The 13642-nt window shown below is 50.5% G+C and overlaps 1 protein-coding gene across 1 annotated transcript in view; it reads left to right on the top strand.

Annotated features, from left to right (window-relative positions):
• The first annotated feature begins 3444 nt into the window (after positions 1-3444).
• LOC142312763 (retinoblastoma-like protein 1) overlaps positions 3445-13642 on the top strand; it is a 78072-nt gene continuing 67874 nt past the window's right edge. The window contains exons 1-4 of the mRNA XM_075351751.1: positions 3445-3580; positions 4967-5197; positions 5293-5495; positions 5609-5785. Coding sequence (XP_075207866.1) covers positions 3445-3580; positions 4967-5197; positions 5293-5495; positions 5609-5785 — 747 coding nt within the window. The remainder of the gene's footprint in view (positions 3581-4966; positions 5198-5292; positions 5496-5608; positions 5786-13642) is intronic.

Raw genomic sequence — 13642 nt, forward strand, 5'->3', positions numbered from 1 at the left:
GAGACTGTTCCCTTTGCCCAGTTCCATCTGCGTCCCCTGCAGCTGGACATTCTCCGCTGTTGGGACAAGCGGCCTTCCTCCTTGCACAGGTTAGTGGCTCTGTCGCCACAGACCAGAGCTCTCTTCAGTGGTGGCTTCGGCCCCTCTCTGTCTCAGGGGCGCTCCTTTCTGGCCCCGTCCTGGGTGATCCTCACCACGGATGCCAGTCTATCCGGCTGGGGAGCGGTATGTCTCCACCACCGAGCGCAGGGCACTTGGACTCCGTCCGAGTCAGCCCTTTCGATCAATGTGCTGGAAACCAGAGCTGTGCTTCTAGCTAGCTCTCCTAGCCTTTCACCACCTGTTGGCGGGCAGGCACATTCGAGTCCAGTCAGACAACGCGACAGCGGTTGCCTACATCAATCACCAAGGCGGGACACGCAGCCGCCTGGAAATGTTGGAGGTACAACGCATCCTTCAGTGGACGGAGGACTCCAAGTCCACCATATCCGTAGTCCACATTCCAGGCGTGGAAAACTGGGAGGCAGATTATCTCAGCCGTCAAACCGTGGACAGTGGCGAGTGGTCCCTGCACCCGGCAGTTTTTCAGTCAATCTGCCGCAAATGGGGCACTCCGGACGTAAACCTAATGGCATCCCGTCACAACAACAAAGTTCCTGTTTACGTGGCTCGCTCCCACGATCCTCAGGCATTCGCCGCGGACACTCTGGTTCAAGACTGGTCCCAGTTTCGTCTGTCCTACGTGTTTCCCCCTCTAGCTCTCTTGCCCAGAGTCCTGCGCAAGATCAGAATGGAGGGCCGTCGAGGCATCCTCATTGCACCGGACTGGCCCAGGCGAGCTTGGTACCCAGACCTGCTCCATCTGTCCGTGGAGATATGGTGGCATCTTCCGGACCGTCCAGACCTTCTCTCACAAGGTCCGTTTTTTCCGCCAGAATTCTGCGGCTCTCAGATTGACGGCGTGGCTCTTGAGTCCTGGATCTTGACGGCTTCTGGTATTCCTCCTGAAGTCATCTCCACTATGACTCGGGCCCGTAAGTCTTCCTCCGCCAAGATCTATCACAGGACTTGGAAAATTTTCCTGTCCTGGTGTCGCTCTTCCGGCCATCCTCCTTGGCCTTTTTCCTTGCCGACCCTTCTGTCCTTTCTACAGTCCGATCTGCATCTGGGGCTGTCGCTCAACTCTCTCAAGGGACAAGTCTCGGCTCTGTCAGTGCTGTTCCAGCGGCGTATCGCCCGCCTGGCTCAGGTCCGCACCTTCATGCAGGGCGCGTCTCACATCATTCCACCGTACCGGCCCTTGGACCCCTGGGACCTCAATTTGGTTTTCACGGTTTTGCAGAAACCCCCCTTTGAGCCTCTTAGGGAGGTTTCTTTGTTTCGTCTTTCACAGAAAGTGGTCTTTCTAGTGGCCATAACTTCCCTCAGGAGAGTCCTCCGATTTGGCTGCACTCTCTTCGGAGTCACCTTTTTTGGTTTTTCATCAAGATAAGGTGGTTCTCCGTCCGACTCCGGACTTTCTTCCTAAGGTGGTCTCTCCTTTCCACCTTAACCAGGACATTACCCTACCTTCCTTTTGTCCGGCTCCTGTTCATCGCTTTGAAAAAGCGTTGCATACTCTAGATCTGGTGCGTGCTCTCCGGATCTATGTGTCTCGCACCGCTGCTCTTAGGCGGTGCACCTCTCTTTTTGTGCTAACCACAGATCGGCGCAAGGACCTCTCTGCTTCTAAGCCGACCTTAGCCCGTTGGATTAGGTCGACCATTTCGGATGCCTACCAGTGTTCTCAGGTGCCTCCCCCGCCGGGGATCAAGGCACACTCGACCAGAGCTGTCTGTGCCTCTTGGGCTTTCAGGCATCATGCTACGGCTCAACAAGTCTGTCAGGCTGCCACTTGGACTAGCCTGCATACCTTTTCAAAGCACTACCAGGTGCATGCTCATGCTTCGGCAGATGCGAGCTTGGGCAGACGCATCCTTCAGGCGGCTGTCCGCCCATTTGTGAAGTTAGGCTCCGTCTACTTCTTAAATCAGATAAACAGGGACTAGATGTATGACCAATCTTATCATATTAAAAAAGACTGCACCCAATATGTATGAGCACAAACACAGAGAAACAAGGGCAATGCAGTCAAATGTCACAAAAGGACCACTGAAATAAACGATATGCCAACTTTTGCAAAAGTATCAAATTTATTAGATTAAAGTATATAGCAAAAGAAGTAATATTACATGCACATTAAAAGAATCATAAACACTGATCAGGCTACAGCAGAATCACAGATGAAAAAGATCACCAGACCATATGGGGAGTGCAAATAACCTCATATCATCAAAAACGGAAGGTACCTCAGAGTTATATATGTAAAAGCCAGAGTTACCCATTCATATATATGAAAAACTCGTATTCAAGTCCAAACGGCATTGCCACACATATATAGGGTAACAGACATAGTAACCTTTCATTACTCATCACTCCGAGGGGCCAAAACCCTAGAAGGGAGGGCCAGCCAAGACGAAAATACAATTAAGCTGAAAACCATTCCCCTCAGCGCACTCACCCATAGGTAGCCGGGACCGAGAAAAACGTGCCCCGACGCGCACGTTTCGATGACTTCTTCGGGGGGCTGTGAAGTGGTGTGAGTAAGGCTGGCAAGCGTCTTTAAATATCCCGCTGTCAAGGCCGCTTGACAGCCATTGGCCGCACATGAGGCGGGACTCCGGTCAGAGGCCGCGTCATCGGGCGCTCCCGGAAGTGACGCGGGCAATTCCCCGTGTCGTCACACAGGATGCGCGCGTCACACCGTGTGGAGGTCGGCCGACGCTGACATGATGGGAGTGACGCCGCACGTGCGTACCGCTGGAGCGGCCATGACCATAGGGGGCAAAAGTAAGGGCAAAACACAATGACTGGAGACCAGGTCTGCACCGTACGTGGTTTGAGTAAGGATAAGTGAGGGGAGCGTGCTAATGGGGAGAACATCCCTCCCTATACACAGCAGCCGCAGATATAATACAGCACGTAATATCTGCCAAAAATGACAATGCAGCTGTCAATAATACAGATGAACTAGTCACATAGGAAAAGATGAAAATACCATCCCCACATATATGAGGCACTAATTCTGAAAGTATAACACATGACACATGTTGAACATAATACAGCTGCCAACAATTTAGATGGTATAATTAGTGAGAAAAAGTTCACATAATGATAAGCAAAAAAAGGGCTCCCTGAACCCCCACTCAGTCCATAATCCACAGGAAAAGGTGCCGAATGTTGTTTCTTATCTCCAAGGCATAGCATCATCATTATATATTGGAATGCCATAGATGCAATAAACTAATCCTCCATGTGTCCGGGGTTCCATTAGCCAGCATCAAAGGAACTGACCACGATCATTTTCTCCAAGTGGGAATCTAAAGCAGGCAAAAAGCGACGGATATGAAGCAGTCACTCAAAATTCCGAAGAGGTATATCCAGGAAAGATCCCACAACAGGAGGGAAAAGGGAATAATGGAACCTCCGACCAAGCAAATCCATGGAGCGGGAGACCTATGGAATGCCAAAGCCAAAGCCTGTAATTAAAACAACACAGGAAAACAAGGACAACACACCAACATTAATAGAATGTTTTAAAAAGGACACGGGGGCATACTACTAAAATCCAGAGCATGACAAAAATACTCAGCTGAAGACTAGATCCAAAATGTGAAACAATCATAAAAAGGGGGCGAATGACAATTTTTCGTTGAGTCCCCCGGGTGCCATTGTACCTAGGGTGACAATCCACCTACACTCAAGGCGCGACAATGCTTGTTGGTAATTGCCGCCCCTTGAGCCCAGTTGTAGCCTATCAATGGCCCGCACTCTAAGGGATGCAGGGTTGCAATCATGATGCAACTTATAATGCCGGGGAATCGTCCTTAGGGATTGCAGGTCATCCACTTCTCTTGCTGCTATAATGGCTCTAACATGCTCGCGTGTACGCACGCGGAATTGGCGAGTAGTCAGGCCCACATACAGCAGATTACAGCCACATCTGGCAAGGTAGATGACATGATCCGTATTGCAAGAGATGTAATGTCTGATAGTGAATTCCCTTGTCTCATCCGCCGATGAGAAAGAGACAGCTCTGATTCTGCTGTAGCCTGATCAGTGTTTATGATTCTTTTAATGTGCATGTAATATTACTTCTTTTGCTATATACTTTAATCTAATAAATTTGATACTTTTGCAAAAGTTGGCATATCGTTTATTTCAGTGGTCCTTTTGTGACCTTTGACAGCATTGCCCTTGTTTCTCTGTGTTTGTGCTCCGTCTACTTCTTAGTTTTTCTGTTTATTCCCACCCATGGACTGCTTTGAGACGTCCCATTGTCTGGGTCTCCCATAGGAACGATAAAGAAAAAGAAAATTTTGTTTACTTACCGTAAATTCTTTTTCTTATAGTTCCGTATTGGGAGACCCAGCTCCCTCCCTGTTGCCTGTTGGCAATTTCTTGTTCCGCGTGTTATCACCGGCTGTTGTCGTGGACAGAGTCTCCGGTTGTTCCGGTTCTTGCTCTGTTTTACTTGTGGGTGACTATTCTCCTTCAGCTTTTGCACTAAACTGGCTAGATCTGGTTCTCCCAGGGGATGTATAAGCTCAGAGGGAGGAGCTACACTTTTAAGTGTAGTACTTTGTGTGTCCTCCGGAGGCAGAAGCTAAACACCCATTGTCTGGGTCTCCCAATACGGAACTATAAGAAAAAGAATTTACGGTAAGTAAACAAAATTCTCGTTTTTTTTATCTGGATACTCACAAGGAAAACCATATTAAACCCATTCAAAGACAAGCATTTGATTAATGGGATTAATACATCTAGTATCTTTTTTTCATTTTATTGATTTCCAGGTCTTAGATCTGAAACACTTTCTTTAATCGTGATGATGAGTTTCTTAAGCATATTACTGTTAATTTTTCAGATCTGCAGCCGCTATCGCCACTTTCTGTCCATGAACGATACAACTCTCCTTCTGCCGGCAGTGCTAAAAGGAGACTATTTGGGGATGATGGGCCGAAGGCGTCTCCAGTAGAAAGATTACACACCACACCAGAGATTACCAGGATAAGAATTGTTCCCTGTCAGGCCTCGGAACAAATGTGCGTGTCCCCAGTGAAAACGCTATGGTGTGGACAGAAGGTGAATGTAACAGGTAATTGATCACTGTCTTGCACAAGGATCATTTTGGGACATTTTCAGTGTCCACAATTTATCATTATATATTTTGTAACATGACCTTTATTTAAGGTGTTCAGAATGAAAGTGGTCAACAATCTTCACAGTCAGTAAATGCCTATCCACAGTCGCAAAGTGAAAATGGCATTCAGGTCCCACTGACGGCACAGGCATTGATCAGCCCTAAACGTCAGGGCTTTAGAACTCAAGATGTCTGCTCCACATCCGCAAACAAGCCCAAGAAAACTGGCTCTTTAGCGCTATTCTTCAGGAAGGTATGTTTTTGTTTATTTGGGGGGGGGGGGGGGGGGGGGTAATATTTTTTCTCTATTATTTTTGTGTACAAAATCTCAATTTGGATTATTTCTAATCGTACTGTCATCTGTAGGTGTATCGTTTGGCCAGTGTTCGTCTGAGAGACTTGTGTTTGAAGCTTGACTTGTGTAATGATCTGAGGCGCAAGATTTGGACCCTATTTGAGTTCTCGCTGGTTCACTGCACAGATCTGATGAAAGACAGACACATTGATCAGCTGCTTTTATGTGCAGTCTACATTATGGCAAAGGTAAGACTCTAACGGTCTCCTAATTCCTACTATTAAATTTGTGAGATTTGCGTTTTAGTGTGACTTTATTCTCATTGTTAAAGTGGCTGTTGAGTTTAGAAAAATCAATTTTTAGAAACCTTATAGAATTTTGAATTAATAGGTGGTGCCAGATTTACAATAATGTATTACCAAGATTAAAGGGAACCTGTCACTAGGTTTTTGCTCCCCATCTGTGAGTAGCATAATGTAGGGGCAGAAATCCTGATTCCAGTGATGTCAGTTACTGAACTGTTTGCTGTCAGTTTGATAAAATCAATGTTTCCTCGGCTGCAGTTATACAGAGCTCATGAATATGCTGGACTGCCTAGCACCAGGCCAAGTAGTCCTCAAATGATCTACTGATTAATCAGTGATTTATATCAAAGCTGCACTAAGTAGCCCAGAAAGTGACACACCGTTGGAATCAAGATCTTTGCCCCTACGTTATGCTGTTCTCAGATTATGGGTAAAAACCTGATGACAGTTTCCCTTTAAACAGTATTATGCTCTGGAGCTAACTGCACATTTATGCATTCAGTTGACTGTCCATTGGGATATTTAAGAACTGTAATTTCATTTACCTTGTGGCTGTACTGTGGAATAATTAGGCCCTGTGCGCACTATAAAGTGGAATTTTGTTAAGAAAATTCTGCAGGCTCTGAAAGATTTCCGCACCCGCGGAAAAAAACTGCAAAAAAAACCGCACCAAAATTCACATGTTTTGTTGCGGATTTGGTGCGGTTTTTCCGCAGGTGGTTGCCTGCAGGATTTTACAATTACATAAGTGAAATGCCGCAGCTAGAACCACAAATAAATATAGAACCGAGGTATGGTATCAGCATAAGACCACAGAAAAAACAATACCTCTAGAGATAGGGACAGGGAGGGACAGCCACCCGGAACGGGGAGTGTCCAGTAACTTAGGACACCCTCCGTCGTCAGGAAGGGTCAATAAAGGCTATGAGATCAGTAATCTGACGACTCTGTGAATATCTATCTATCGCTATCCTTTTCACGCTGAAACTATCTCCTCCCAACATCTCACTGGCACTGTGTTGTCCTTTATGTATTTTTAGAGAGACACTGTTTGTCATTTTTTATAATTTTCTAAATAAAACTTAAATATTTTTAGAGGTATTGTTTTTTCTGTGGTCTTATGCTGAAATGCCGCAGCTACCTGCGGAAAAGTGACATGCAATTCTTTGTGCTGCGGGAATCCCGCAGCAAAACCTGTAGCTGTCAAAATCCGTCGAGTGCGCACAGCATTTTTCTCTGACGTCTCATTGGGGGACACAGGACCATGGGTGTTATGCTGCCTATCCATAGGAGGACACTAAGTAGATGCAAAAGCATAGCTCCTCTTCTGCAGTATACACCCCCTGGCCGGGCCAGGCAACCTCAGTTTTAGCTTAGTGTCTGTAGGAGGCACTTCCTTTCAAGGTTTGTTTATTTTTTGAGGGCAACGGTTTCCTTTTGGGACCGATCTCCCACTACCATCAACGGGCGAGAACGTGGAGTGTCGCCTCCACGTACCCCCTCCTGCGACGCTGGACCCTGGGCTGGACGACGGGTTCCACAGACACCGATTTTCCAAAGCCCAGGGTAGAGGCCTGTGCCCCTATAGCCCAATTCCTCAGCCCCTCTTTGCAGGCTCAGAGTTGAATATGCCACCGTTGTGACCGGACACAGCAAGCTGACTCTGCTATTTTCACTGCCTGGACGTAAGCAGTGTTTAAGGTGAGATCCCCCCTGACTGGTTTCCCAGACAAAGGGAGAAAAGACGGTGCAGGGAAGGCTCCCAGGACTGCAAACTGTCAGAAGCTTGAATTTACAGTATTTATTATGAGAAAGTCCTTTGCTGATTGCAAGGAGGAGAGCCCCCAGGATCCTGAACACAGTGTTAACTTTTCTCTAGCTTGCTGGCTGGAGGAGGGGGGAAGTCACTCCTGTTTGCAGAAAGTCCTGCACAGATAATATCCTGGTGGCAGGGGGAGGGCACAGAGCTCATGGACTCACGCTGTTTATTTGCTCTAGCACAAAAGCCGGCTGATAACCACCAGTGACAAGCTGTGTGCTGACTGGAGGGAGAGGGAGGAAAACTATCAGAAGCTCCCTTCCCTCCGTTTTTTACTACCCACAGCAGGGGGGGGGGCACACTGACTTCTTTTGACTCTTTTAGCACTAAGCCCCACCTCTTCCCCCAGGAAAGCGTGCGAAGATCTCCATAGAGCTTACTACTTCTTGAGGACAGGGCCATCGGCTGATTCTGGTGAGGTGCTTGCTTCACTTGTAGCTCTGCTGAGCATTGCTCCCCCTCCTGGCATACTCCTATTAGGTACATGCAGAATTCTAAGGGCACTAAGAGTGCTAAGGCCCACATAGTCTATTATTCAGCCTGCACTGCCTGCCTCGCTGAGCTACCACGAAAACACACCTCTTCTCTGTGAGTCCTGTGCCCCTATAGCCCCCCAAGACCCCCCTGCCACCACCGCCGCAACCGTTAGCCCAGAGCCTAGGGCTCCCAGCCCACCGGAATGGGCACAGTTTCTGTCCCAATCCATGGAAAAACTGTCACAGAACCTGGTGCTGGCTATGCAATGTCGTCCTCCACACCCTTCTGGGTCCCTGGACGGAACGCAGCCTGAGGATACCCCTATGGAGGATCCTTCTGAGGTAATCCGGGCACATGCTTCACCGGTTGCAGGGATCAGGAAAAGAGCCCATGGCCATGCGGTCTCCTTTAAGAGGGCAAGGAAACCCCAAAAGGTTTTCGTTGATCACCCAAAGTTTCAGGATATCCTCACAAAGCAAAGGGAGAAGCCTGACAGGCGCTTCGGTAACCGAAAACTCATGGAGTCCCGATACCCTTTTGCCTCACCTGCCCCTAAGGGCTGGGCCGATCCGCCCTCGGTCGACCCCCCCCCCAGTCTCCCGCCTTACCACAAAGACGCTCCTGTCTTTACCCGATGGTTCCTCCATCAAGGACTCGACAGACAGACAGGTGGAGCACCTCGCCCGCTCTGCTTTTGAGGCTGCGGGTTCCTCCCTCTCGCCCTCCTTTGCCTCTGTGTGGGTCGCAAAGGCGATCTCGGTCTGGGCAGAATCCCTTAACACTTTGCTTGAGGAATCCCAGTTCACTCATACCTTCACAGAGGTAACAGCTCAAATTGCCGCTGCGGCGGAGTACCTCATGCAGGCCTCCATGGACACTGCTACCTGCGCAGCGTTTGCCACCTCAAATACCATAGCCATCCGTAGAGCTCTCTGGCTCCGACAATGGCGAGCGGACTCTGCCTCCAAGAAGTCTCTCACGGGCCTTCCCTTTTTTCCAGACCGATTGTTTTGCGAACGTCTGGACAAGCTCATTTCTGATGCCACGGGAGGAAAGAGTACCTCCCTCCCCCAGCTGAAGTCCAGGACGACCTTCACCAGACGTCCACAGTCCTCGTTCCGCTTCTTTCGGAACTCATTTGGTTGGTCGACATCCCGTGCTCTCCCCGCCACAAGCCGCGGACTACACAGGGACCGACCTTCTCAGCTCTCCCCAAAACCCACTTCATCATGGCAGCCTAGACCAAAACAGTCCAGGACTAGGGAGACTCGGCCACGACGTTTTTTCCCCCCCTCATGACTCCTTCGGCGCCCCGGAAGACACACTCATTGTAGGAGGTCGACTGTGGCTCTTTCAACACATCTGGGCTGCCGCCTCAGACGACAATTGGGTGCGAGACCTTGTGTCTTCTGGTTACCACATAGAATTTCGGACCCGACCCCCGAGTCAGTTCTTTCTCTCAAACCCCCCCAAAGACTCGAAAACGACGCAAAGCTTTTTTCTTCGGCGCTCCATTGGGAGACCCAGACGATTGGTGTATAGCTACTGCCTCCGGAGGCCACACAAAGCATTACACTAAAAAGTGTAAGGCCCCTCCCCTTCTGGCTATACACCCCCCGTGGGATCACGGCTGCTCAGTTTTCAAGCTTTGTGCGAAGGAGGTCAGACATCCACGCATAGCTCCACTGTTTAGTCAGCAGTAGCTGCTGACTATATCGGATGGAAGAAAAGAGGGCCCATACTAAGGGGCCCCTAGCATGCTCCCTTCTCACCCCACTTTCGTTGGCGGTGTTTAAGGTTGAGGTACCCATTGCGGGTACGGAGGCTGGAGCCCACATGCTGTTTTCCTTCTCCATCCCCCTGAGGGCTCTGGTGAAGTGGGATCTTACCGGCCTCCAGACTCTGAGGCCGGGCTCCATCCACAGACCCGGAGATCCTGCTGGATACGGAGCTGGGTACCATCAGGGACAAGGCCCTGCAACATTCAGGTACTCTGTGTCCCCGTGCAGACAGGCACAGACACACTCCAGCGTTGCTGGGCGTTCTAGTGCGCCGGGGACAGTAGCGCTGTGCGCCTGGGTTTTACTCACTGCAGCTTAGCTGAGTGAGTTTATGTGGGGAACGACCGCGCCGGCCGCCATGGAGACAGCGGCGCGGCTGAGACTTGTAGTGCGCCGGGGACTTCGCGCCGACCGTGCTTTTACGACGGCAGCGCTGATAAATCTAGTCCCCGGCTTCTGCGGCCTAGTTACGTTCGTTCCCGCCCCCAGCCCTGTCAGTCAGGGCAGGGGAGAGACGCTGTACAATAGCAGCGCCGAGGGCTGGAGTCTTATTTACATACTCCAGCCCTCTCACTGGGCACAGTGGGACGCCAGTTTCCCGCTCGTTGTCTGCACACGCCCACGGCCCGCCCCTCTTCACAGGACGCCGGCAGCCATTCCTGCACGCAGTCTGAGCTGGAGAACGGACATAGCCCTGGGAGACCCAGACAGGGGATTCTGGCGACCACACACCCGCTATTAGGCGGGCGGTAAGCAGCACCTAAGTGCTGACCCCACTAGTGCCACAGTGTTGTTTTGTGTACTTTTGTTTGTACATATATATATATATTGCACTGTACGGTCGCTTCTTGGCTTATACCCCTATATTGCTCTGAGGAGACAACAGCATGTCATCCGCAAAAAGCAAGGGTGCCAAGGCACGGGCTTCATATGCTGCCTGTACCGCATGTGGGGCTGATCTACCGGCAGGTTCCACTGACCCCCATTGTGTGCAATGTTCGGTCCCTGTGCCACTTCGTCAGCCGGAGTCTATGCTAGTAGTGGCCCAGGCAGAGACGCCTGTGAACCCTGCCCCGGTGACGGGGACAGAGTTTGCAGTTTTTGCTGATAAGATGTCTGTGACTATGACAAAAATTCTAGAAACCTTGCAGTCCAGGCCGGTCACTCAGACCATGGGCACTGCTGATTCAGGCCCCCCTCAGTTGGAACTAATCCGTGCTCCAAGGGGGTCCCAGACATCACAGGCTGAAGGCTCGGACTCGGACGACAGTCCCAGGCAGCCTAAGCGAGCTCGCTGGGAGAGACACTCGGCGTCATCACGCTGGTCAGGGTCTCAGCGAGAGGATTCTCTGTATGATGAGACAGAACTAGGGGATCAGGAGTCTAATCCTGAGACCGCTCTAAACCTGGATACCCCTGATGGTGACGCCATGGTGAATGATCTTATAGCGGCCATCAATAGACTGCTGGATATTTCTCCTCCAACGGAGGAGGCAGCAGCACAGCAGGAGAAATTCCATTTTAGGTATCCCAAACGTAAATTGAGCTCTTTTCTGGACCACGCGGACTTCAGAGAAGCAGTCCAGAAACACCATGCTTCTCCAGATAAGCGTTTCTCCAAACGTCTTAAGGATACCCGTTATCCCTTTCCCCCCGACGTGGTCAAACGCTGGACCCAGTGTCCAAAGGTGGACCCCCCAATCTCCAGGCTTGCGGCTAGATCCATAGTTGCAGTGGAAGATGGGGCTTCACTTAAAGATGCCAATGACAGACAGATGGACCTCTGGTTGAAATCTGTCTATGAAGCTATCGGTGCGTCGTTTGCTCCAGCATTCGCAGCCGTGTGGGCACTCCAAGCTATTTCAGCTGGTCTGGCGCAGGTGGACTCGATTATACGTTCATCAGTGCCGCAAGTGGCGTCCTTGACCTCGCAAATGTCTGCGTTTGCAACTTACGCTATCAATGCGGTCTTGGACTCTACCAGCCGTACGTCAATGGCGTCCGCCAACTCGGTGGTTTTACGCAGAGCCTTATGGTTAAAAGAATGGAAAGCAGATTCTGCTTCCAAAAAATGCTTAACCAGTTTGCCATTATCTCAGGACAGGCTGTTTGGTGAGCAATTGGCGGAAATCATTAAACAGTCCAAGGGTAAGGACTCTTCCTTACCCCAGCCCAGATCAAGCAAACCTCAGCAGTGGAAGGGACAGTCTAGGTTTCGGTCCTTTCGAGGTTCGGGCAGGTCCCAATTCTCCTCGTCCAAAAGGACTCAGAAGGAGCAGAGGAGCTCAGATTCCTGGCGGACTCACTCACGCCCAAAGAAAGCAGCCGGAGGAACCGCTTCCAAGCCGGCTGCCTCATGACTTTCGGCCTCCTCCCTCCGCATCCTTGGTCGGTGGCAGGCTCTCCCGCTTTTGCGGCATTTGGCTGCCACAGGTCAAAGACCGGTGGGTAACAGACATTTTGTCTCACGGGTACCGGATAGAGTTCAGTTCTCGTCCTCCGCCTCGGTTCTTCAGAACTTCCCCACATCCTGACCGAGCCGATGCTCTTCTGCAAGCGGTGTGCTCGCTAAGGGCAGAGGGAGTGGTGATCCCTGTTCCTCTTCAGGAAAGAGGTCAAGGTTTTTACTCCAATCTGTTTGTGGTGCCAAAAAAGGACTGCTCTTTCAGTCCTGTTCTGGACCTAAAACTGCTCAACAAGCACGTGAAAACCAGGCGGTTCCGGATGGAATCTCTCCGCTCCGTCATTGCCTCGATGTCTCAAGGAGATTTCCTAGCATCAATAGATATCAAAGATGCTTATCTCCACGTGCCGATTGCTCCAGAGCACCAGCGTTTTCTACGCTTCGTTATAGGAGACGAACACCTTCAGTTCGTAGCCCTGCCATTTGGTCTGGCGACAGCCCCACGGGTTTTCACCAAGGTCATGGCAGCAGTGGTAGCAGTCTTGCACTCTCAGGGACACTCGGTGATCCCTTACTTGGACGATCTACTTGTCAAGGCACCCTCTCAAGAGGCATGCCAACACAGCCTGAACGTTGCGCTGGAGACTCTCCAGACTTTCGGGTGGATCATCAACTTTTCAAAGTCAAATCTGTCACCGACCCAATCACTAACATATCTTGGCATGGAGTTTCATACTCTCTCAGCGACAGTGAAGCTTCCGATGGACAAGCAGCGTTCCCTACAGACAGGGGTGCATTCTCTCCTTCAAGGCCAGTCGCACCCCTTAAGACGCCTCATGCACTTCCTGGGGAAGATGGTGGCAGCAATGGAGGCAGTCCCGTTTGCGCAGTTTCATCTGCGCCCACTTCAATGGGACATTCTCCGCCAATGGGACGGGAAGTCGACGTCCTTGGACAGGAAAGTCTCCCTTTCCCAGACGGCCAAGGACTCTCTTCAATGGTGGCTTCTTCCCACCTCATTATCACAAGGAAGGTCCTTCCTACCCCCATCCTGGGCGGTGGTTACGACAGACGCGAGTCTGTCAGGGTGGGGAGCAGTTTTTCTCCACCACAGGGCTCAGGGTACGTGGACTCAGCAGGAGTCCTCCCTTCAGATCAATGTTCTGGAAATCAGGGCAGTGTATCTTGCCCTACAAGCCTTTCAGCAGTGGCTGGAAGGAAAGCAGATCCGAATTCAGTCGGACAACTCCACAGCGGTGGCATACATCAACCACCAAGGCGGGACACGCAGTCGGCAAGCCTTCCAGGAAGTCCGGCGG

This window comes from Anomaloglossus baeobatrachus, chromosome 5 (genome assembly GCF_048569485.1).
Source record: "Anomaloglossus baeobatrachus isolate aAnoBae1 chromosome 5, aAnoBae1.hap1, whole genome shotgun sequence".
Lineage (NCBI taxonomy): Eukaryota > Metazoa > Chordata > Amphibia > Anura > Aromobatidae > Anomaloglossus > Anomaloglossus baeobatrachus.